The sequence below is a fragment of the Phaseolus vulgaris genome, chromosome 6, assembly GCF_000499845.2.
Source record: "Phaseolus vulgaris cultivar G19833 chromosome 6, P. vulgaris v2.0, whole genome shotgun sequence".
Taxonomy (NCBI): domain Eukaryota; kingdom Viridiplantae; phylum Streptophyta; class Magnoliopsida; order Fabales; family Fabaceae; genus Phaseolus; species Phaseolus vulgaris.
In genome coordinates, this window is record NC_023754.2 from 306,223 (window position 1) to 333,298 (window position 27,076).

Genomic DNA, 27,076 nt, shown 5'->3' on the forward strand with positions numbered 1-27,076 from the left:
AGAAGATAAATGTATATATCTTAACCCAAGAGGTATATTGGCATAACACTTGACAGAAAGTTAAAGTATATATCTTCACACTTTATTTCTCTTGATGTTTTCTAAAATAAAAATAAAAGAGAGTTGTAAAATATAAAGTCATTGATGAGATGTTTATATCACGTTAAAGGTAAAAATATATAAAGTGTAAATGTAAAATAGATTCTTAACAAATAATATTTACTTGATTTATTTGCAATATATATATATGTGAAATTTATCATTTTGTGAAGAGTTTGAATATGGTACAAGTATCAGAACAGTGAGTTATGGAGTTAATAAGTAGGAGTGAGAACAGAAGAAAAAATGTAATATATATATTGATCAAAGGAAAATGAAACATATTCTATTGAACTAACTAGATGGGGAAAAAAATGAAGGTATTTGAAGGGAAATCATCTACAGAATCAATTAACCAGGAAGAAAGATAGAATAGGATCATAAAGAACTTGTTTAACATTGGTAGCCATGAAAAAATCAACGTGAGCATATTCTTTCCTAAACAACACCACGAGCTTCTTTGCAACATGATTTTTGAGGTCATTCAGCAAAAGCTGCACATCATTTACGTCAGATAGCATATCTGATCCTCCATAGCTCAGAAAAAGAGGAAATTCCTTTGGCATTGCTGTGAAGTCATAAGGAGGAGGCAATACTCCACCATAGTGCTGGCCGTTCTGTAATGGATTACGATAATCATATTTTGCTATACTTCCTGTTCTGATCACTACGAAGAAACCACAAGAAGAAACAAATGGGGTCAATAAGAAATGAATTTTATGTTCAACATATAAAATGGGTGAGAAACAAGAAAAGTGGATACTCACTTTGACTAAGATGGATCAAGTTCTGTGTTGCTGTTGACTGTAGTCCATGATCAAGAAAGGAATTTAGTTTGGTGGAATTTAAGCAGCAATTTGGACCTGGAATTACAAGGTAAAAAGTAATGTCAAATAAGGAGTTCTTTAATATGATATTGCCAACAACATTCATGGTACCTGTGAAAAATGCCAACGGGTTTGAGCAGTCAATTTTTAAAGTAGTGCACAAGCCTTCCACTAATTTGGCAGCAGCTTCCCTGTGGTTAGATACTACTGTTAGAATCAAAATCATAACTTTCTGCATAAAGAACTTGTAAAATTTCAAGGTTGATTACCCGTTTGGAATGAATTCATGGAGGCCTATTAAGCCAAGATGCTGTCACATTGAGAAAATTAAAAAAAAAAAACATCAAACTCAAATTGTATTCAATAAATGAATTGAAATTTAAATGATGTTGCTTGTGTCTCACCTCAGCTACAAATTGGTCAGCAAATATTCTTGCTATTGGTGAATTAACTTGACGCATATGAGCAATTGGGGAAAGCATTGCAGCTGATCTCAACATGTTGAACACTTTTCCTCCAGAGAAAGCAGTAAAAGCCATTAAGGTTCCCTGAATTTCAAACAAAAATAACCTTATCATCATATACATTTGAGAGCAATATCAAAACTGTAACATAACATATACATATCTGTACATTGTATATACTAGGATTTGCATTATTTCTTAATTATTTCCTATGAATAGCTTATAAAATAAGGTTTATAAGAAAGAAATTAGAGACATTCATACCAAAGAATGACCAACGTAATGAATGTTCTGAGCAGTGTTTTTGTGCACATAGTTCACAAAAGCAGGAAGATCATAACTAGCCAACTCATCCCATGACCAATTCCAAAAAGCCTACACAAAAATAATCAACAAAACAATTAGCTATTTTTAACTGGTTTAATCAAAGTAAAAATGAATGCATGTGATCTTATTAAGGAAAAGAACCGCGTCATTAGAAGACAGTGATGTGTGGCCGCGGCTATATTTTGTTCCACGAGTATTGGAAATCCACACATCATAACCATTATCTGCTAAGATAAAAGCCAATGCTTCATCTGGACCATTTATCAGCCATGTTAGGGCATCCTGAAACCACACAACACAACACAACAACTTCATTATCTCAGTTCATCACTCACTATTTTATGAAAAACTTGTATATGTATCTTTCTAGGCCTTGAAAACAACTTACACAGAAGAGACCATGTTGTAAAAGCACCGGTGGCTTGTCGGCTTTCTTACCGGAGCGCCCCGCTGGCAACCTCTGCAGACTGAGGATGTAGCCATCGTCTGTCTGAACCTGATTCCACAAAGAAGTTCATCAGTAAAATGACTTGATAAACACAGGCATGTGGATTCAACATGATGAGAAAATATATAGTAATATGTATGTACCTGATGTTCTTCACATTTGTAACCTTGTGTCACTACCGCTGTTTGGCAGATACCATCAATTTGAAAACCATGATCATTAACTGAAGAGGGTGTTGCTTCAAAATTTGGTCTCCCTTGTGCTATTGTAATGCAAAGGAGGGCTATTGAAACCAAGCTCACTACTGTGTTAGCCATTGCCAATGTCTGGTTTTTTCTCATACTTTGGTAATTAACAAAACTGATGGCGTTTTATAGGCTTTTGTAGTCTAAAGACAAAGATTAATAGATGGCTGTAACATAATCTTTTATGCTCAAATTTAACTTATTTTCAACAATCAATTCGTTTAGAAACATAAATTTCGTATACGTTGGAGAGATTTCATTTCAGTTAAATGTGTTGAATGATTTCTTTTACAGTTTTGGAATAAAATTGTTTTAAACAAAATTATTATTTTCGGTAGGGTCTAAGAATTAATTTCGGAAAACAATATGTGAAATGATGGAAAATATTTGTTATTATCAGAAAAAAATCTTTAATATTTTATTTAAATATAAATATGAAATATTTAAAATATTTAAAGTATTTAAAATATTTAAATTCACAAATAAATATAAATATTAAATTATTTAATGTGTTATTTAAATAAAAATCTGAAAGATATAAAATTTTCAATTTAAAAAAAATAATAAATAAATAAAAATATTGAATGTTTTATTTAAATAAAAACATGAAACATATAAAATTCTTAAATATTTAAAATCCTAAATATATAATTTCTAAATTATTTTATCTCTTATTTAAATAAAAATATAAAATATATAAAATTCTTAAAATATTCAAAATTCTAAATATAAATATGTTTCCTAAATTATTTAATGTCTTATTTAAGTAAAAATCTGAAATATATAACATTCTTAAGATATTCAAAATTCTAAATATAATTTCTAAATTAGTTAATGTCTTATTAAATAAAAATCTGAATAAATAAAATTCTTAAAATATTCAAAATTCCCTAAATTATTTAAAGTTTTATTTAAATAAAAATCTGAACTATATTCAATTCTTAAATTATTTAAAATTTTAAACAAATATGATTCCTAAATTATTTAATACCTTATTTAAATAAAAATCTGAAATATATAAAATTCTTAAAATATTCAAAATCCTAAATAAATGTTATTCCTAAATTATTTAGAATCCTATTAAATAAAACTCTAAAATATATAAAATTCTTAACAATTCAAAATTTTAAATACATATCATTTCTAAATTATTTAATGTCTTACTTAAATAAAAATATGAAATATATAAAATTCTTAAAATATTTATAATTTCTAAATTATGCATGTCTTATTTAAATAAAAATCTGAAATATATAAAATTCTTAAAATATTCAATATCATAAATAAATAAAAATATTAAATTATTTAGTGTCTTATTTAAATAAAAATCTAAAATATTCAAAAATTTTAAAATATTCAAAATTTTAAATAAATACAATTCCTAAATTATTTAATGTCTTATTTAAATAAAAATCTGAAATATATAAAATTTCTAAACTATTGAAAATTCTAAATAAATGTATATTTTAATTTATTTAATGTCCTACTTAAAAATACATGAAATAAATAAATTATTTAAAATCTGAATAATACAAATTTTAATTATTTATAGATTTAAATAATTGCATTAAAATTAAATTAAATTTATATTATTTTAAAGTTTTGTACACTACAATAAGAAAGTCATAAAATAGAAACGGAGCATGCATTAAGGAAATATCCTCGTGGGAAAGGGAGTTGACCTAGATACAGTCTATATAAAGGGTGGTAAGAACCCTAAAAAGGTACTGGTTCTAAGACTGAAACTGCTTTACATACTTATTGTTTCTTAGCCTAGTACTAACTTGATCGTCGAAGTGCAATCAACAGGTAGGGCCCCCTCTGTTTCAACGGAGCCACTCTCGACCACCCAATGAGAGAGTAAAAACCACCAAGAAATAGAAGGAGCCACCATCTGCCTTTGAAGTCAACGACGGTCGAGTCAACCGGCGAGAACATTTGACGTCCACCGTGGGACCCGATAAAACTAGGTCTCATTCACAATCGTGTTGAGAGTCATCCAACAACATGAGGAATACGAGGCAAGGTACATCTGCACTAGAGGATGCAACAACTCATGGAGAGCATTCGCGCTCTCCAGCAGGCTGTAGCGGCGTTCAAGGTTGACCAGGAGAGGATTTTGGCAGTGTTGCATGCAAACAATGAGGAACTGCACAGAGCCAACGTAGAACTATGCAGAGATTTGCAACGCATGGGTGAGCGTACAACTGATGAGCGAAAGCTGCCCATACCGGTTAGGGCACGCCCCATGCCATTTTCGCAAGCAATCATGGACACTGTGATACCAGCCAGCTTCATGGGGCCAAATATCGCCTTCACAGGCGTAGAGGACCCAGAAGCCCATATCACGGCTTTCCACACCCAGATGATGATCTCAGGAGGCACCGACGCCATGCACTATAAGTTGTTTATGAGTACTTTCTCAGGCACAGCGTTGGACTGGTTCATCAGTCTTCCTGATGGACACATTACCTCATTCGACCAATTCTCAACATTATTCAGAGAGCAGTACATCGTCAACCAGGCTCCCCCTCCTGTCTCTTACGATCTCTTTGACGTAAAGCAATACCATGGAGAGACTTTGAAAGACTTCATAAACAGGTTCGGGGCACTGGTGGTGAAACTGCACACCAAAGACGAAGACATGACGGTACACGCCTTCAGACGAGGGGTGTTGCCAGGACCCTTCCGTGATTCTCTGATAAGGTGTTGCCCAAAGACGTTAAGCGAGATCCGCCACAGAGCCGTAGCCCATATCGAAGAAGAAGAAGAATCTAAAAAAAAGCGCGGAAGCATTGGCCTTGTCTATTATTAAAATTAGAATATATAAACTAATTTTAAAAATTAAAAATAATTAGTTATTATATTGTCTAAACTAGATATTATTTTACGAATTATTGAGATTATTGATTTTTAAATTAGTTTCTATTATTAATAAATAGTTTCTAAATTGGTATCCAATGTTTTAATTAACAATTATTTAGATTCTAAATTTGGTAGAAAAAATTTGATAGTTAATTAGATACAAATTTATATATTAATTTATCAATAATAGAAACTAATTTAGAAATTAATAATTCTTTGAGTGTCTAAAATAATATATAATGTAGTCAATATAATAACTAATTATTTTTTATCTCTAAATTTAATTTTTATTTAATGATTTTCTTGTAAGTTAATATTATTTGTTTAAATAAATATTATTTAAAATATACAAAATATGGTTTGATAAATATACACATAATTATAGTATGTAAGACACATAATTTTGACCATAATTTATATATATAAATTATTAATATAAAATCTATTTATATTTAAAATAATTATTTAATGTCTTTTTAATAATTTAAATTAAAAAATAACTCTAAAAAAATACCTATTTAACTTTTTATATTCTTTTACATACTTAACACATTGAAAAGTTGTTTAGAGATATACCTCCCTTTTCTCTTTTTATAATCGACAGTATTAAAAGAGGTCGACTTAAAAAAAGTCATTATTTTTTTATCTCGAAACTCTCACTTCATGCATTATAAACAATTCTTAATTTTATTTTTTTTCACATGAAAAATGTATTACTTGTATAACTGCATATAATATTTCACTCTAATCACTTTGATTTTTTTTTTCTAATCAAATCATTTTTTCACAAGAAAAAAATTAATAAATGAAAAGTAATCTGTTATACCAACACTCCATAAATCACTGAAAAAATGGATTTTACCGAAAATCGTAAATATGACAAAGTCACCACTATATAATAATATTTATATTTTTATTTTCTAAAAAATTATCATATTAAGACATTATTATAAAATTTGACATTGCTAAATTGGCATATCAAATTTCAACATTCATCTCCTATTACATAAAAACAAATTATTAAAAAAATAAAATATAAATAATAATATTCTTATTATTATTTAAAATTATTATAAACATTACAATTATCATAAATTATTTGTAATATTACTATTATAATTATTATTGTAATTTTATTTAATAATATTATTATTACTATATTTTTATTATTAATTATTATTATTATCTTTATTGTTATTATATCAATTTATTAAATTAATATTTTGTATAAATCTATATAAAATAAAATTATTAGTATTATTATTATAAAACATTATTATTAATTTTAAGACAATTATTATTATTGTCATACTTATTTTTATTATTGCTATTAATATTATTATTATTACTATTATTAACTTTTATTATTATTATTATTATTATTATTATTATTATTATATTAATATTATGAAATTTATCAATCAATTTTAACGTACAATTATCGATGAATATTTGCACACAATACGATAAATTTTATTCATGAATATTAAAACATATAATAATTTTTTCAAATTTCATAATTACTATCAGAAACAAATCCTCATTTTTTCGGTAATTTAGTGAAAAATTACTGATAAATCGTTGGAAAATTACTGAAAAATGAGTGAAACAAATCCTTGTTGAAAAATTACTCATAAATCATATTTGTCTTCAAAATTTGTCGGTAATTTTTTTTTAGTAAAATAAAAATTTCTTATATTATTCAAATGATATAATTTATTAAATTATAATTTATTTAAATAATATATAATGAGCATTTGCTCATTTTGTATATATATTTCATGTATTTAATTATATTTTAAATATCATAATTATCTTATGTTTGGGTACTAAAAGTGAATAAAGAGAAATTGAAGTGTTCTTACAAGGTTGAGATTCTAACTGAGTGTTTCCTTCGGTCTTCGTCTTTTAGTCTTTTTGACTTTCAAGTGTGGTGGTCTCCTGTTGGTTCTTTCTTTCTCCAAGCTGAATGGGGGTACTTGCGAAGGCACTCTGATAATCAAGTCAGTCTGAGTACAATGTTAAGGTGAGTTGAGAGTGAAAAATTATCTTTGGTGTTGGGGTCCCCTCTAATATTTATATTTTTTGGTGGGCCTCAATTGTTGTGAGCTTGCTTGTGGGTCCAACTGAGGGCTCAATTGTGTCTTAGTCATGGTTTACCATTAAGTATGGTTTAATTACAGTTAATTGTAGGTTTATGGGTTGCGTTCGGATTAGGGGAGTGATTCGGCCTTCTCGGTTATTCGGCCATGTCGTCTTCTCGACAATCGGTAATACATTTGCCCCCCAGGTTCAAGTGGAGCGATTTGAGTGTTAACGTAGAGTCTGTAAAGAGAAATTGTCTTATCTTTACCTTAGCTTAGATATTGATCCCGAATCATGGGTCATATGCCCCTCAAGTCGTAGTAGAGGTACTCTACGTAGGGTCTTATATGGCCAAAAGTCTGGGTAGCCGATGTACCTTATAAGCGTCTGTTTTACATAATTGTCATGCCAAGTATTTGTGTGTATGCTCGGGAAGCCGGGTTGGGGAAGCTCTTTGGTGTGTTCGAGGCATGCGATGTGATGGTTTGTCAGAAATCGCAGATTCGCGTGATCTGGGTTGTTGATGTTGAGTTAATCCAACGGTGAAGACTGAGTGTGACAGTTCATATTCGCCTTTCTCTCCACTATAAATAGGAGTGGTGGTGGGTTCCATTTTTGACGTGTCACCCGTGAACTTGCTCCGAGAATTCGAGTGCCGAGTGAGTCTTTCTTATAATCTGTGTGCACCAATTGAAGAGTCTTCTAAGGTAACCATGTCCTCCCTTTCCATTACCACTTTATTTTCATTAGTGTCGGAGGGTCCTAGTAGGGAAAGGCCATTGGCCATAAATGTCAATTTTAGTGATGCCAAGAACACTGAGGAGTCCTCTCGGGTTGTCGGTCCTGTAAGTATGAATGACCCAGAGCCTTCAATGTCGTCTTCCTCTTCCCAGAGTGCATACGACGGAGAGGAAACCCGAGAGGCGATTACTTGTGTATAGACAATAAGGACGACCTGGAGGTATTGTCAATCTTGGACGGGCTTCCCCACAAGATTCCAACCCGACCTCTTGTTCGTGCCTACCTGTCTCCTCAACGAAACATTGATGTTGATGGTATGTTATTCTACTCATCTCGTCTTATTTGTATCCTAACATTGACTTAATCCTCTTGTCATGTGTAGGGATAATGGCGAGTATGACATTGGCAGGCAGCAACAACGATTACTTCCAGGAACTTCGTCTGAAGAGGCAGGCTCAAAGGGCAGGGAGTGTTGAGTTGGGTGTCAAATCCGCCATGCTGGTTGCAGAGGGTAATCGTCCTCCCATCAATCCAAAGAAGAGAAAGGAAGATCATGGAAAGGATCGTGGTCGTTCCTCTCGGCATCACAGGGAACGCTCTTCTTTGGGAAAGTCTCCAAAGAGAGGTCGTGCGGTCGGGGGATCGAGTTCCACTGACCCCAATTTCTTGGATCACGACTTGCAAGTGGTCGAGAAGGTCACGATCAAACTCAACCCCTACGAGCAAGATGCCTACCTCTTGGCTCATCCTTCCCAGGTCCATGATGCCTTGATGGAGTTGTGTTCACGTACCCTGGTTCTCGGTAAGCGGATAGCTTCAGACTTAATGAAGCGAGATAAAAATGTGGCCAAGTTGGACAACCTATGTGCACAACTGGAGGAGTCAGCTGCTAACCTCCAGACGACCTCAAATAAAAACAACAATCTACTAAGAACCAACACCTTGAGGTCGAGGTGAATCATTGGAAAAACTTGTGTGTCGAAGCCAAGAGAATGGGGAAAGAGGTGCCCGTAAAGGCAGATGAGGAGATCCGGGCTCAAAGAGAGCCTTTCAGATATGACCCTCTCGAAGTAACGGTTCGAGGAGAAGGTAGAAAAGTTGTTGAAGGACCTGGAGGTAATGTTTTGGATTAAGACGAGCTCAGCTTCCAAAAGGCTCTTCAGCAAGGTCAAGTTTGATGTCGATAAAGACTTCTACCAGGGTCAACTTGTGCCAATTGATCAGATACCGAGTGGCCAAGAAGTCGCGTCAGCTCCACTAGGAACTTCTAATGCCGACATGCTTAATTCTTCTTCAATATTTTTTTTAATGTTTCAAATTCCTTTTGCAACTGCATCACCATTGCTATCGACATCATATTCTGGTTGTCTCCCTGCTCTCCAAATTGTTCCTCTCTTCCACTCATATATGCTTACTCTCTTAGCTATCATGCTTCTCGGTCCCCCGTGGGCGCCAAAATGTTCTTACAAAGGGTCCAAAAACTACTCTTCCTTCAGCAAAATGTGTTAACTTCTCGGATCTTCTGAACTTCTCGGGTTGGGCTCTCGATTCACTCCTGCTTGAAGTTGGGCGTATGGCTGACAAGTTTACTGGGCTAGATCAACTGGACCTCTCGACTTCTCCTCTCGGTCTCCACTCACAATTGGGTGTGTGTACCTGCAAGGCGCTCCGATGCCAAAGTCAGAATCAGTTTGATATATTTATCATATAAAATCACTCCACATACCTCTTAGATTGATGACCTATTTATAATGTTCTCTTATTGGACCCAAAACCTATTTGGACTTTTCTTTTTGTACCTAATATATTTTTAAATACACACCTATTAATTTGGGTCTTATCATTATGGATTTTGCTACAATAACCATTTATAATGTTATTTATTTATAATTTTTACATTTAACCTTTCGGGTCGACCTTTCAGTCCAACCTTTCGGTTTAACTTTTCGGTCTAACCTTTCGACCTAGCAATACATACATAAATTAAAAAAATGGAAAAACTTCTAAAATTACATTATAGCAAACTAATTAGCTTATAATTTGTATAAATGTTATAGAGAAAATAGTTATAGAAAGGATTATAATACGTAATATTATAAAGTAATTCAAAATAGCTAACTTTTACACGTTACAAGCTTTTTCTTTTTCATTTTAAAAATATTCTATAAGTTTTCATTCTAAATACTATAAAAGTATATACCACTGATTTCTTTAAAGTATTACATAACTTATTTGCAAAATTCATATATACCTATGATTTCTTTAAAGTTTTACATAACTTATTGTAGATTTTGGCTTAATCCCAAGTCCCACATCGGTGGGTTCATTGTTTGGGAAGGAGGTTTGAGGGTTATAAATTAAACGCTCCTCCTTCACTATTAGATATCCCAATTTGTAATATCTTCTCTCATAATAATAAAAATGAGTTGTTTTTGCTCTGCTCGGAGATTAGGCTAAATTGGCCGAACTCCGTTAACAATTTTCTGGTGTGTTTTTTCCTCTTTATCTCTTGTATTATTCCGCTTTATTTATTCAATATTATTTGTCGGGTAGCTCTGTTAGGGTTTTGTTTTAGTGGGAAAATTACCTGTTTTTCCCAACAAGTGGTATCAAGAACCGAAGGTTCGCCTTGGGTTGTTTGAAATTATTTGTAATATTGAATATTATATTGTGAGTCTGTAATGGCAAATAAAGATCAAGAAGGGAAGGCTCTGTAAGATGCAAATGTTGCAGAAAGCAAAAGTGATGTGTTGATTGTCTCGCTTTCAGCATCATTGCATCCAGATGATTGGATATTGGATTCAGGTTGTACCTATCATATGTGTCCCATTCGGGAATGGTTCTTTGATTTTCAAGAACTCGATGGCGGGGTTGTTTACATGGGTAATGATAATCCATGTAAGACAGTCGGGATAGGTTCAATCAAGCTGCGGAATCATGATGGATCCACCAGAATTTTGCGGGATGTACGGTACGTGCCAAAGTTGAAGAAGAATCTCATCTCATTGGGGGCTTTAGAATCTAAAGGCCTAGTTGTGACGATGCGAGATGGAATTCTTAAAGCAACTTCAGGAGCACTGGTGATGATGAAAGGTGTGAGGAAGAACAATCTGTATTACTACCAAGGTAGTACAGTGGTGGGGACAGTAGCGGCAACAACTTCTAGCACTAAGAAGGATGCTGAGGCAACGAAGTTGTGGCATATGAGGTTGGGACATGCTGGAGAGAAATCCTTGCAAATTCTTACCAAGCAGGGACTGTTGAAAGGTACGAAGGCTTGCAAACTTGAATTTTGTAAGCATTGTGTTCTGGGAAAACAACGAAGAGTGAAGTTTGGCACTGCAATTCACAATACCAAGGGTATTCTGGATTATGTGCATTCAGATGTGTGGGGACCTGCCAAGACTCCGTCAATCGGAGGTAGGCATTATTTTGTCACTTTTGTTGATGATTTTTCCAGAAGAGTTTGGGTGTTTACTATGAAGAACAAAAACGATGTGCTTGAAATTTTCCTTAAGTGGAAAGCTCAAGTTGAAAACCAGACAGGAAGGAAGATTAAGGTTCTCCGAACAGACAATGGAGGAGAATACAAGAGTGATCCGTTCCTGAAGGTATGCCAAGATTGTGGCATAGTTCGGCACTTCACTGTTAGAAAAACACCACAGCAGAATGGGGTGTCAGAGCGTATGAACAAGACACTTGTGGAGAAAGTTCGTTGTATGTTGTCTCATGCTGAGTTAGGCAGAGAGTTTTGGGCTGAGGCTGTGACATACGCTCAACATCTCGTCAATCGTTTGCCATCATCTGCTATAGATGGCAAAACCCCGTTAGAGGTATGGTCTGGAAAACCTGCAACTAATTATGATTCTTTGCATGTTTTTGGTTCTATTGCATATTATCATGTGATTGAATCAAAGTTGGATCCACGGGTAAAGAAAGCTCTTTTCATGGGCTTTAGTCCTGGAGTGAAGGGATACCGTTTGTGGTGTCTAGAGGCAAAGAAGACGATTATCAGCAGGGATGTTACCTTTGATGAATCTGTCATGTTAAAGAAGGTAAATCCAGAAGGAGCTGATAGTACTCCGCAACAGTTGGAGTGTGCCCGGAAGCAGGTGGAGTTTGAGCCGACAGTGGTGATCCCAACATGAAATACCACAAGTGACTCTCCTATGGCAGAAGAAGAGTCAGATGAGGAAGAGGTTCCTACCCAAGAATCTCAACAGCAATCAGCGTCAATTGCAGTTAGAAGACAGAGACGAGATATTCATAAGCCTGCTCGTTTCATGGATATGGTTGCCTATGCACTTCCAGTTGTTGATGACATTCCATCCACTTACCCAGAAGCCATTTTGAGTTCAGAGAGTGGTAATTGGGCAGGTGCGATGGAAGACGAGATGCAGTCTTTGAAGAAGAACAAGACATGAAAGCTGACACAATTACCAAAAGGTAAGAAGGCAATTGGGTGCAAATGGGTATTTGCAAAGAAAGAAGGATTTCCTAATAAAGAAGATGTTCGCTACAAGGCAAGGTTGGTTGCTAAAGGCTTTGCTCAGAGGGAGGGAATTGATTATAATGAGGTATTTTCTCCAGTTGTTAAACATTCCTCCATTCGAATTTTGTTGGCCTTGGTAGCACAGTTGAATTTGGAGCTTGCTCAACTTGATGTAAAGACCGCGTTCCTACACGGTGATTTGAATGAGGAAATCTATATGACTCAACCAGAAGGATACAAGGTTGATGGTAAAGAAGATTGGGTTTGTAAACTTAGCAAATCGTTGTACGAACTGAAACAATCTCCAAGACAGTGGTACAAACGATTTGATAAGTTCATGAAGGATCAGAAGTACAAGAGAAGCAAATATGATCAGTGTGTGTATTTGCGCAAACTTGAAGATGGTTCCTACATTTACTTACTCTTATATGTTGATGATATGCTGATTGCAGCAAAGAGCCAAGTTGAGATTGACAGGTTAAAGGCTCAGTTGAGTAAAGAGTTCGAGATGAAGGATTTGGGGGAAGCCAAGAAGATTCTCGGCATGGAGATAAACAGGGACAGGGAGAGGGGAAAACTTTGGCTGTCACAGAAGCAGTATTTGCAGAAGGTACTACAACGTTTTGGTTTACACGAAGATACAAAACCTGTAAGTACCCCACTTGCTCCTCATTTGAAATTGAGTAGTCGTTTATCTCCGACGACTGATGAAGAACAAGAATACATAGCGAAAGTCCCATATGCAAATGCAGTTGGAAGCTTGATGTATGCAATGGTGTGTACAAGACCAGATATTTCACAGGCTGTGAGTGTTGTTAGCAGGTACATGCATAATCCGAGCAAGGGTCATTGGCAAGCTGTGAGATGGATTCTACGGTACCTCCAAAATACCTTAGATGTTGGATTGACATTTGAGCAAGATGAATCACTTGGTCAATGCATAGTTGGATATTGTGATTCTGATTATGCTGGTGATTTGGATAAGCGACGGTCTACAACTGGCTATTTGTTTACTTTAGCAAAGGCGCCAGTTAGTTGGAAGTCTACCTTGCAGTCTACGGTGGCTTTGTCTACGACAAAGGCAGAGTATATGGCGATTACAGAGGCTGTGAAGGAAGCAATTTGGCTTCATGGGTTGCTTAAAGACTTGGGAGTTGGTCAGAAACAACTTGAGTTATATTCTGACAGTCAGAGTGCTATTCATTTAGCAAAGAATCAAGTCTTTCATGCACGGACGAAGCACATTGATGTTCGTTATCACTTTGTGCGTGAGATTCTCGAAGAAGAGGAGATTGTTCTCCAGAAGATTCACACTACAGAGAATCCTGCAGATATGCTCACCAAGGTGGTTACAAGGACCAAGTTTGAACACTGTTTAGACTTGGTTAATATCTTGCACATTTGAAGTTGGCGCCCGGAGGCACAAATTTGAAGCACTGCCAAATTTGTTTATGTTATGTTTTGAGTAGATTTGTTTTAGGTGGGACTTGAAATTAAGCCAAGGTGGAGATTTGTTGATTTTGGCTTAATCCCAAGTCCCACATCGGTGGGTTCATTGTTTGGGAAGGAGGTTTGAGGGTTATAAATTAAACGCTCCTCCTTCACTATTAGATATCCCAATTTGTAATATTTTCTCTCATAATAATAAAAGTGAGTTGTTTTTGCTATGCTCGGAGATTAGGCTAAATTGGCCGAACTCCGTTAACAATTTTCTGGTGTGTTTTTTCCTCTTTATCTCTTGTATTATTCCGCTTTATTTATTCAATATTATTTGTCGGGTAGCTCTGTTAGGGTTTTGTTTTAGTGGGAAAATTACCCGTTTTTCCAACACTTATTACAAAATTCATATAAATCCTTTCAAAGAGTAAATATGAAGAAATAAAAGTTTTAAGAGATAAAAATAAAAACCAGTTAATTTTTATATAAGTTAAAATTAATTTAAATAGAAATTAAAAAATGGAAAAACTTCTAAAATTAATTTAGAACAAACTAGTTAGCTTATAATTTTTATAAATGTTATAGAGAAACTTACTAAAATAATTATAAAAAGTATTATAATACCTAATATATAAAATAATTCAAATTAGCTTAACTCTTACACATTACAACTTTTTTCTTTTTCATTTTAAAAATATTCTATAATTTTTCATTCTAAATATTATAAAAGTATATACCTCTGATTTCTTTAAAGTTTTACATAACTTATTTACAAAATTCATATAAATCCTGTCAAAGAGTAAATATGAAGAAATAAATTTTTTAAGAGATAAAAATAAAATAGAAAAATTAATGTTTATATAAGTTAAAATTAATTTATATATAAATTAAAAAATGGAAAAACTTCTAAAATTAATTTATAACAAACTAATTATATTATAATTTTTATAAATGTTATAGAGGAGCTTACTAAACTAATTATAAAAAGTATTATAGTAAGTAATATTATAAAATAATTCAAAATAGCTAACTTTTACCCATTACAAATTTTTTCTTTTTCTTTTTCATTTTAAAAATATTATATAAATTTTCATTCTAAATACTATAAAAGTATATACCTCTGATTTCTTTAAAGTTTTACATAACTTATTTACAAAATTCATATAAATCCTTTCAAAGAGTAAATATGAAGAAATAAAAGTTTTAAGAGATAAAACTAAAAAAAAGTTAATTTTTATATAAGTTAGAATTAATTTATATATAAATTAAAAAAAATGGCAAAAACTTTTAATATTAATTTAGAACAAACTAATTAACATATGATTTTTATAAATGTTATAGAGAAACTTACTAAAATAATTATAAAAGGTCATGTGTAACACAAATCTTTACTTCAAGGGAGATAAAGAATAACTAAGATCTTGTTTCAGACTGACTCATCCAAAGCAGAAGACATGATTAACATTAACAGTGAGCATTATATTCATGGGTGCTGCATTCACAGTATATGATGTTTTATCAACACATAAGCAATGCTAATTGAAACCATGAACACATCTAGTTCTACTTCAAAATTCGAATCCTAAAATACTCCTAAATCTGTATGCAGAAATAAACATTTTGACCATATACCAGGTAAAAAAAGGTTTATGAGAAAGAGCACAGAATCTCAACTGTAAGTGTAATTTATAATTCCTCCTAACCTAAACTAAAACGAACACAATCTTCTTAAGCCCATTTAGCTATGAGAGACATAAAACCAGCTCCTAACAGAAGAGAAACATTGGCCCCTAAACGGAGTCTGCCACTCTGTTGCATCCTAGGATTCATGAAATCAGTGGCAAGAAGATCAACAAGTGACATGTAAATTAAGATCCCAGCCGAAGCTGCATTAAACACTCCTTCCACAATAAGAGCCGTTGGACTATTCTCATCATAAACATTTGTTATTCCTATGCCAATTCCAATCCCCACTGGAGTCGTCAACGCAAAGAACAACCCCATCACTATAACAGATACTCTCTTGAAATTTGCCTGCAACAGTACATTTCAAACGTCATTGATTAATTAGTACCAATCATCTTAATCATATTTATTTGTTCCATACCAACCCAACAAGTCCCACTCACATCTTTAAGTCAATCAAGAAAGTTCATGAATGGATAGAATACCTGAGATATACAGCTTCCAAGTCCCATGCCTTCAAAGAATTGATGAAAAGTCAAGGCAGCTACCAATGGTCTTATTGTGTTCGGACTCTCAGAAGCTCCCAGGGAAATTCCAATGATAACAGAGTGAACAACAATTCCCAACTCCAACACCTGCAACAATATCAAAACCCTCAATCCCAAACCATTATCAACCATATTTAAGAAACCCCATTAAACAATTCAAAACCTTTCAAATTAGGTCTCTATCAATTGACAAAACGAAGAAGTGATGAATACCTGTGATATGACTCGATGGCGAAGAAGCTGGGAGGAGTGATCATCGGACTGAACAGGGCCAGGAGCATGGCCATGCGTTGCATGCGTGTGAAGATGCACGTCCCCTTCGTGCCCTGCCTCTTTCTCCACATCCCTATTCTCACTCTGTATTTCTTGGGAATGGTGTTTCTGAAAATAAGCAGTGGCATAAGTATCCACCATGAGAGTCCCCATGGCAGTGCACATTGCCACAAACCCAGTGAAAGGAAAATCTCCCCATGGATGCTCCTTCAAACAAGGTGAGGTCAGATTCTCAAAAGCATCTGGTAGCACATGGATGAAACCCGTAGCCAGAATTACACCCGCAGCAAAAGCTTTTATGATAAAGAAAATATCCTTCTCTGGACTCAAAGCAGGTATCACTTTGCCCAGAAGAGGAATACACACCCCAATTGCACTAGCAATTAGAATAGATACCAGAGCTGCTATTTTGTACCTCATAGCTTTTTCTCTGTCACGATTTTCATCTTCTGCATCACACGTGCATTCTGCTCTAACTAATGTCGGAAGTACAATCAGAATGATTAAAATAAAGGAAGAAAACAAGAATTGATTTCTGAATCTACCCATGGTAGATAAGTCCGGATAGAAATAAGGAAAAGAAAAGTACAGTGAAGAGAAAAAGTGATGGAGAATGATATAAATAGGAAACTCTGTAAGTTTAAAGCAGTAGCCTGATATAATAAATAATTGATTATAATTTGTATAATATACAGATAAAGAAAGAAAAAGGAAAAGGAAATGCTATAAAAAGCATGTCATGAAAATGTCGACATGAGTATGTAACAACCAATGAAAAACAGGTTTGAGGATTTTAAATGTGAAGAGTTAGTGAGAGAAGAAGAGAAGTGTGTCCATCATGAGGAAACTATTGAAAGGTGTGAAAGAGAAGAATAAAAAAAAGTAAAGTCAAATTAACGATCTGTGTTTCATTCTGAAATCTCCGAAACGTATGACCTACATAAGAGGAAATGTAACCATCAAAATCATATATTAAATATGCAAGTAGAAAAATATGAAGTCCAATCTCATTTTATCTTCTATACTGTAATGCATAACTAATATAATAAAGAAATTCTTAATCTCATTTTATTTTTTATTATTTGACTCCGATCTTTTAAATCTTTTATATGTTGGTCATATATTTTTATCATCATAAGTAAATTATTGCAAATTGAATTTCTTTCGTTAAATTTAAATAGTTGATTTTATATACCAAAAAGTTATCTATACTGATTTTCTAACGAATATTAATGGGATATATATTATCTAACATAGATTAATCATGAGAAGAATTGATATAGATACTTTATACATAATTGATTTTATATGTTTCTAAGATTTTTTTGAACTGTGTAATACCACTTAATTAGAACAAATTATATTTTCAGGATGTATACAATATTTGTTATCTTCAAATATACCTAAATGCAACACAATTATAAAGAATATAATTTTATTATCAAAAGATGAAAACTTCACTTATGAGAATACTGCTACGAAGACCCAACATTCCTTTCCAAATAAATTTATAAGAAAAATACAAAATTTTGACTAAAAAATCTATTGATAAATGCCAAATTATATTTGTATTATACTTTTTTTTATGAATTTTTAACTATACTAAATCCATCAGTAATTTTTGCTATTGGTAAAAACTATCAACAAATTATATACTTTCTAACGGTAATTATCATTGGATATCTCATATAATTATCGATGGATGTAGGTTCATCTCAATTATCAATACAAATTTGTTGATAAATTCTAATCAAGTCATCAAATTTTATTATCATTATGATTCATAATGTTAATCTTCTTGTATCCCTATTGGTCCAAAGGTATGTTGATCTTGTTATATCCCTACAATTCCAAAAGCACAATGAAAGATTAAATTACTTATATATATATACTAAATAAAAAATACATATTACTAAAATATATAAATTTGCAAAAGTATATTACTAAATAGTAATTACCTGTTTAAAAAAACACCATTCAAAAAATAAAATTTATATGATAAAAGTCAATCACTAAAATACCTCAACAAGATAACTAAGGAAAAGTTTAAAATATCAAGTCAAATGATACTATATTTAGCCACTCTTATCTAACTCATTGAGTATTGTTTGGAATGCAACCACTCCTTGTTAAGATAAGAGTATTATTTGGCAACAATCACTCCCGACTAAAATAATGGGTATTGTTTATAATGCAACCACTCAGATAAATAAGCAAGATTTGTATAAATATGTGATAAAAAATATCATAGGGTTCGTTCACTATAGAGAATTTACTTCTTAAGATGTATACAAAGATATGGACTTTCTTCCAGTTTACCTTAACATCTTTTAATGTCTAACAAGTATGGACGTAGATGCATTAAACGTGCTCCATGCATCATTGAATGTTGATCTCCTCTTTAGGCAACATCCCAATTTCTAGCAATGCTTATCAACCTTAGGTCAGATAGCTTTTTACTCAAAACAAAGTAAAATCAAAGATCGTATGTTGAAAATAGCTAGACCAAAGTTGATATAAGCTTATGTCAGGATGGTTATTGAAACATTGTATCCCAAGAGTTCTTGATGTAGATGTGTGCTTGTGCGGGTCATATGGGTAGACAAAAGATGAAAACATTCCTGACAATCCAAAAATAAGTTTCAAGAATATCTTTGTTAGATGCAAGGTAAGCTTAAACTATATGAGCTTATTTTCTAATGAAGTTTGTTAGATGAAGCACTTGCATCTTTCTTTATTTTCTTGTTTTTTAAACACATAAGCATCTTCATATTTTTACACTTTGTTGTGAAACATTCAATCAAAACTAAAAGAATTATTGAACTTTGTTCTATCAAACACTGATACATTTAAAATACACTCTTTTAAATTGATCTATCATTTTCTTAACAAGTAAAGTAGGTTTATAGACAACTTATAAATGAATTCAATTGATCTCGACAAGCCCTATAAAAATAAAATTAATATCATATTAATCTCCATATAAACATAATATACTCATAAATTTAATGCAATGTAGGTTATGAGTAAAAGAATGAGTGTGGATTATAAATATAAAGGCCAAAAAGGATAATGACTAAGAAACGGGTTCTCTTCATACAAAATCTAGAACAACTAAAAAGGTTCTTGTATAAAAGTATAACTAGATGTCTCATGGTATTTGATTTAATGACATTAGCCACTACAAGAAATTATGTACATACCTTTTACCATGGATATGAATTTGTCGATAAATTTGTGTTATCATAGCATTTATTCATGCATAAATATGTTAAGTCGCTAGACGGTCTATAACCAGCTAGATGATCTAATACCCATTAGACGGTCTCATGATATGAGAATATATAAGTTTTGATGATAATAAACATTATAAGGTATGTTAAGACTTCTAACAAAGATATCAAGTGTGCATATCCAAATAATGACTTATTAGTTGTTCTAGATTGATTAAACCTATTAGATGATCAAGAAATGTTGAAAGTGTCAGACGATCCCATGGCACATAAACACACTAGATGGTCTATCAAGACTTTTTTGAAGAATCAACATGCTAAACGATGTTCAATATCAAATTTGATAGACTGACTCACTAATTTAAACATGTTAGACATTTCAATAGTGGAAGGTCACACTAGATGATCTCATCAGCTAGTCCTATAACACATGGTCACTCTAGATGATCTTGCTAGAGGTTTTCAGTACTCAACATGACAGACGATTCTAAAGGACAAGATGTTTCAAAATAAATTGTCACCTTGAACATATCAAACGATATAGTATTCATCTTAGCATTAGACATTCTTGTGTTCATTTTCGCGACAGACGGGCTATCGCGTCAAGGAGTCTCTAAACCCTATATTCTTGATATGGAATTAATTTCCAATGAAATTTAAATGTTTTCAAAACTCATTTTGATATTATTAATTCATGCAAATCATGGTTTTAATCAAAATGTGTTGTTTAATCTAATATACAAAAGTTTTCGTCTTCGAAATAAAGAACATAGTATTTTGAAATCAGAAAAACTCAATTCTATCTTTAAGAAATATATTTTCTAAATACAAGATAAATCATTTAATGTATCAATAAGCTTAAACAATCAAACTTATCTCAATATAGAAGGTTTTTGAAACACGTTGTTAGAGCGTTTGTAAAACAGAGCATATGACATTTTTAAACGTGTTTTGGTAAATATGATTTCATTTCTTGAATAATTTTATTTTTTTTGCTTATATCTTATTTTGTTATTTTTATGGCTTGTATTGTTATGCTTGAATTATTTTCTTGAATCAATTTTAGTTTTAATTTAATTATTGAGTGGTATTCTAGTTTTATTTTTCTTAAATAAATAAGAACTGCAATATTAAATTTCAATTGTGGAAAAAAAATACTTTATTTATAAATATTAAACAGTGAAATGAATTAGATAGGGGTTGGAAAAGAGAATATGATTGAATTCCTATTCAAATGTAGTCGAAATTGTGATACATGAAAACTTAACAGGATGGATGATTAGAAAATGACAAAACAATAAGGAATTATACCGATTAAACCAAGTGAGTGTGTGAATCTCAAAGAGTTTTACTGATGAATTGAAAATTATGGTTGCTTAATTTTTTTTTTGTTACATCATAAAAGAGCATGAAGAAGATTGAGGCAATTGTGTTAATTAGGAAACCATGGCCAAATAGTCAACCTTTATGTAAATAGAATTCATTTTTTTTATATATCTCCCTTTTGAGCCAAGAATTTGTGTTATTATTGCACCCTAAACCTTGAATCATATATCTTCCTACACATTGACATGTTTAAGGAATGAGAACACAGATGCAATATATACAGAAAAAAAAATGGTTGGTTTTAGTTGTTTATAATTCAAATAAGTTAGTTGTTGGAAATAGGAATAATTTATTCCTATTGAGAACAAAAAAAAAAGAAAAAAAAAAGAAAAATTCATAAAATTATGAATAAGTAAAAAGAAAATGAAGAAAAACGTGAAGTCAAAGAAAGTGGTGATTAGATAAGACATATGTATTATAATTGGATTGTAGGTATGTTCTTCTTCTTTAAAATGTGCATTTTGTTATCTGAAAAAACAATAATTTTTGGAAGCCCAGCCTCATTATAACTTTGTAAAAGACCTTAAGATTCATGCTTTTAATATGTTTGCGATATGAAGATGAAATGAAAAACAAATGTGATTTGTTATGATTCAACAAAAATAGAGAAACATTTAATTGTGAGCATATGAGAAGAAATTCTTTGATGAATTGTTATTTTATTGTTTTAGTTTGATCCTGGAAGTTGACTATATCTAAATTTTGTTATATTTGAATTTGGAAGCAACGTACGTTTCTAATTTAATCTGTTGTTTAGTGAATAAAGTTGTTTTGATATTTATATTTAAATATGATTTAGTTATATTCATTTACGTTATTTGAGGTCAAACAAGATTCTAAGTTGGGGGAGGTGATAAGTGTCATATTTTAGTAATATTTCATATTAAAATACAAGCACTTATGGACATTAATTGATAAAATAAATATAATATAACCCATGATTTATGAATTTAAACCTTTTTACATATTTTGTGATTATAATATGAATAAGAACGATTTATTCTCAAATTTGTGTTAATTTCAGGATTCTAGGAAAAATGGAGATGAAAGGGCAAAAAAAGAATATACAAGATAAAAAGGGAAAAGTAGAACGCTCTAAATACTCGCCCAAACTCACCTAAGCTAGAAGCCTCCAAAGGATATTGCCTCAGTCACACCTAGGCAGGATACTTTAGAGACGTTGGACCTTGTACCGTCCCGTCCCCGGGCGTTGACCAAAGTCAAAGTCAACGATTAAGTCAAAGTCAACATATAGTGGGATCACTCGAGAAGTCCGAGGAAGGAAGTCAACAGACTGACCGCTTGAGGCGTCGCCAAGAGGAGGCGTCGCCAGGATGAGGCGTCGCCAAGAGATGGAACGTCGCCAAAGTAAGGCGTCGCCAGGAGAGGGTGTCGCCAGGTTGGAGCATCGCCAGGTTAAGATGTAGCCCAGAACAGTAACAAAGAGAAGAGAAAGGTGGCTCCAAAGCCATAGTTCTAGTATCAGTAGGGAGTATCCTGACTCGTGAAATACCACGCCACCTCAGGGAGACCCCTTGGGTAGATAAGGCCCAGGAGAGGGCCAAACCCAAGGGTGAACCAGGGGCGTGGTGCGAGAGTAAAGTAGGTGCGCTCCTAGGGGGACTGACTAGAGGCTGGGGCGCATGAGTTGGCACCCAGAAAGTCACCCCACGCGCTAGATGCACTTCGAGGAAAGAGGACTCGCACAATGGAATAACCCTAAGTTGGGTTACGACGTTGTGAGGCTCTCTGCGTAGAATAACGATCAAGTCAGAAGAACGCGTGGCAATAAGCACTGGAATATCAATATTTTCCTGAAAGTTCGCTAAGGTACGCGTCAATTTAGTTTACGTATCAAATGTTTCAAGACACATTTTTATACACTTTCAATGCGCTTTAACGCGCTTTAAATGCGGGAGGTGTATAAAAAGGGGTTGGGGACGTTTGAGAAAGAGAGTTTTTTTAACCTAATTCTCACAGTTTACACAGAGCCAAAAACCCTAGTTGTTTCGTTGCGCACCCATTGTACGCACAGACAATTAGGGCAACACAGTATTAGTTACTCAGTATTTTCGACCACCTTCAGAGCATCCAGTCACGGTGCTCCGATATGGAGGTGTGTCACCTTTGATGTTTCTCGCTAGCTGACTTGATCGTCGGAGTGCAAACGGCCGCAAGGGCGCCCCTTTGTCCACTTCTTTTCAGGTACTCACAGACGGAGCAGAACGAAGGTGCCCTAGCTCGCGAGGACAGGCCACGCGCAAAGACGATCCCGGTCAACCGGCGGGAACAGACCTATTTTCATCCAACTCGCCTAGGCAAGTCCAATCACGCCCAGACGAGAAGTCACTTAGTCCAAGCCCAACTATGTTAAATATGAGGCGTGAGGCATAACCCTAGACATCAATTGGGAGAATAGAAGGTGATAAAAAACGCTAGAGGAGATAGTCATCAAGGAGAAATATCTTGGATCTTCTTTTCTTACTTTCCATGCTTGTAATGGCCAACATGAGTGGTTGATTCTACCCTTTGGGATTAGGAGTAATATGTTCAAACTCTTATGTATTGAAGTGGTATTTAAATATATTTTGTTCTTAATTGATGATTGGTATTGTCATTTTATTTGTAATGTTTTTTTATCATGATTTAGATCCTTAGATTTGACTGAAAAGTATCTCTAAGTTTTTTACCCAAATGACAATGTTTAACATATTTGAATGCTAGGAATAAATTTAAATGTCAATTGTTATCAACATCTAATCATAATGATAAATAATTTTTATAAATATACGAGAAATCGATATATAGGTAACTCTGTTAATAATTTCATGTGGTGAATCAATATAAATGAATTTTATATAGGCATCAACATCAATCAAAGAATAAATTATTATTATGCTTTTCAAAATACAAAAGAGTAAGAAGGATGAACTTCAATCCCATTTTTCCCAATTGAACCAACAAACTCTTTAACTTGCTTTCTTTATAATTCTTGCAATCACACATAACAAACTTCATTACTTTTTTTTCTATTTAGTAAATCTTATACTTGATAATTCAATTATTCCTTGTGGATTCGATATCCGTCCTTAGAGATAAATTATTACTTCTAACGCAATATACTTACCGTAAAATAGTTATCAGATGTTGAAATCTCGAAGGCGGTGGGATCGATCAACTATCTAGACTTATTAAGATCATAATAGCAATGTGCATGGTCATTATCCACAATTGGAAGGGGACAACCGAATGCTTAATCAGACCTCAAACTAAAAAGAATTAGAACAAAAAATTCAAAATCTTTTAATAAAGAAAGTTGAGACCAATCTAAGTACCCACTTAATTTTCATAGCTAAGAACACTAATTATTTTTGTAAAATTCTCAATAACATTTAAAAAATTATAAGTTAAATCAAGTTTGTCATAAACTAATTTTAGAAGTTTTCCATTTTTTAATTTATGTATAAATTAATTTTAACTTATATAAAAATTCACTTTTTTTTTATTTTTATCTCTTAAAACTTTTATTACTCATCTCTAGAATGAAAAATTATAGAATATTTTTAAAATATAAAGAATAAAGTTGTAATGTGTTAAAAAAATAGCTATTTTGAATTATTTTATAATATTAAGTATTTAAAAAATTATAATACTTTTAAAAATTATAATAAATAATTTTGAATTTGTTGCATGTTGGAGTTGGCTATTAAGTGACATTGGAGTCCAATACTCATCACATATTTTACATTAGAAATTTTAGATTAACTCCTTTTTGAAGACTTCTACGGGGAAAATTTCATAAATTAAAATTAAATTATATAAATTACTTTATAAATATTGTGTTATATCATTTATTCTATTTTTATTTTTAACTTGTAAAAAGTTGATTTTTTTTTAAAAGTCTCCGTGACAAGTAGTAGAAATCATACTCATGATACCTTTTCATAACACTCTGATCACCGAATTCTTTATATCCTTTTTATTCTCTTCCTTTCTTATACACATCTCATGTGACAACCAACATAAACACCAAACTTCATATAAGTTTTTTTATTTTAACAGGGATGAATTTAGACATTTTAAGATCTAAAGGAAGTATTTTTTTTATTTATACATATTTTAGTTTTAATATTTTATTGTAATATTATTAATCATTTAATTGAAAAAAAATCCCAACGTGTACAAGAAATCATTTGAGACATAATTTTCCTGAAAAGTTAGGAATAAAATATACAAAATATAATGAGAGGCTTAACTTTAAGAGAACTTATTTAATAATAATATAATTTGTCATAAATTATAAATATAAAAATAGTTAACAAAAATAAAAGTAAGATCCAAGTGGAACAATTACTCCACAACCTTCCATATATAGATAGTTTTAAAACTATCTTAACATTAATTAATTTATTTGTTAACTACTTTATACTCGTTCACGAAAAAATAATAATAAAATAAAATACAATAAATACAATATAAAATAAGTATTTGTATTAGTATTATTAATAATAATGGTATGATCAATATAAACTTTAAAATACGGTAAACTAAAAAAAAACCAATATAAACTTTAAAATACGGTAAACTAAAAAAAAACAATATTATAAATTATGTTTAAAACATATTGAATATTGTTGATGTACGATCAAAACTAAAAGATTCCAACATAAACGGTCAATGTTAGAGAAATGATAATATAAATAAGGTTAGATGAACCCAAGTCATCTTTCAACAAATTCAATAACGAGTTTAGTGAACAAAATTCAAAACTTATTTACAAGCAATAAAAATTAATAATAATAAAGTAAAGGGGTGTTTGTGTTTGTTTAGCAAGAAAATATAATAGACGTTGTAAGATGAATGAAAAGCAAGCGACTCCCAAGTTTTTTCATCAATGAATTCTTCACCGGTTATCTAAAAATTATCCTCCTTCAATTCTCACACAGGACTAAACTAAATCAAATATGCAACCAAATCAAACAAAAAAAAAAGAGACAAAAAAATGAAACAAAAGATAAATCCTAAACTATAATTATCCTCCCTCACACTTAAATCACACATTGTCCTCTATGTAAAAACAATCAAATAAACATGCATGATAAATGTAAGAAAAGAAAAACTCCCTTGTCAAGCTTGAGGGAAATGAAGATTTTCATATGATCAGTCATCCCCTCTACAGCATAAACTAAGGACCTTCCTATAGTGGGGGGGTAAAAGGAAGATGTTTATTGGAAAATCTAGCCAAGGCATTCAAAACCTTGGTGTAGACAATGAAACATGGAGAACATATGCTATTATGAACCCTTGTACAACAAGGTGAGATAAAAATGGGTCATGGGGGCAAATGTAAGGATGATAGAGATGGTTCCATGGATGGGTGGTAGTGTATGATGAATACATGGAAAAGAGAAGCTTATATAATATAAACGGTCTTTTTTTTATATAGGATCGTTTAAGGGTGGTTGTGGGTTGGTGATGATGAAGTTAAAGCATTTAATATTATGCTCAGATGACAATAAATATGGTTCAGTTTAAGTGGGATGGTGGTGGAAGGATTGACTAAACTGTCTAGCTATGGTAGACGGTCTAATTGGAGTAGGTGATGGAGTGAGAGGTATGGTACGAGGGCATTTACAAAAGCTTAAAGATGAGGAAACATTGACCTCTTCCTTTATGTTTTCATTGTCTACATGGATGACTTGTAGCTTTTACTCCTGCTCCAATGATATTGGTTACACAATGGAAACTAAAGCAGACTTATCAATATTTAGTGTGATGAAATCTAAATATTTTGGCTTTGTTAATGATACAAACCACATCAACCAGCAGATGAGTAAGGACACATCAAGCACTTCACAAAAAGGTCAGTCATCTCAGTATACAAAGTCAGGCCCCACCAAACCTTGAGAGAGCATCAACA

General features: G+C 32.4%; 3 protein-coding genes across 3 annotated transcripts; 1 reads left to right on the top strand and 2 right to left on the bottom strand.

The window, feature by feature from the left end:
* Positions 1–446: 446 nt before the first annotated feature.
* Positions 447–2,482, bottom strand: LOC137833016 (triacylglycerol lipase 2-like). The gene is made up of 9 exons (XM_068641412.1): positions 2,309–2,482; positions 2,106–2,213; positions 1,859–1,999; positions 1,655–1,765; positions 1,331–1,474; positions 1,196–1,236; positions 1,038–1,117; positions 867–962; positions 447–766 (listed from the first exon to the last, which is right to left on the bottom strand). The coding sequence occupies exons 1-9, from the start codon at positions 2,480–2,482 to the stop codon at positions 447–449; spliced, it is 1,215 nt and encodes a 404-aa protein (XP_068497513.1).
* Positions 2,483–4,454: 1,972 nt separating this feature from the next.
* Positions 4,455–5,225, top strand: LOC137832955 (uncharacterized). Its single transcript, XM_068641360.1, has one exon. It carries the CDS (start codon positions 4,455–4,457, stop codon positions 5,223–5,225), a length of 771 nt encoding a protein of 256 aa, XP_068497461.1.
* A 10,263-nt stretch (positions 5,226–15,488) lies between these two features.
* On the bottom strand, positions 15,489–17,143 carry LOC137830907 (zinc transporter 8-like). Its single transcript, XM_068638308.1, has 3 exons — positions 16,478–17,143; positions 16,202–16,351; positions 15,489–16,064 (listed from the first exon to the last, which is right to left on the bottom strand). The coding sequence occupies exons 1-3, from the start codon at positions 17,084–17,086 to the stop codon at positions 15,759–15,761; spliced, it is 1,065 nt and encodes a 354-aa protein (XP_068494409.1). The 5' UTR covers positions 17,087–17,143; the 3' UTR covers positions 15,489–15,758.
* Between the last annotated feature and the right edge of the window lie 9,933 nt (positions 17,144–27,076).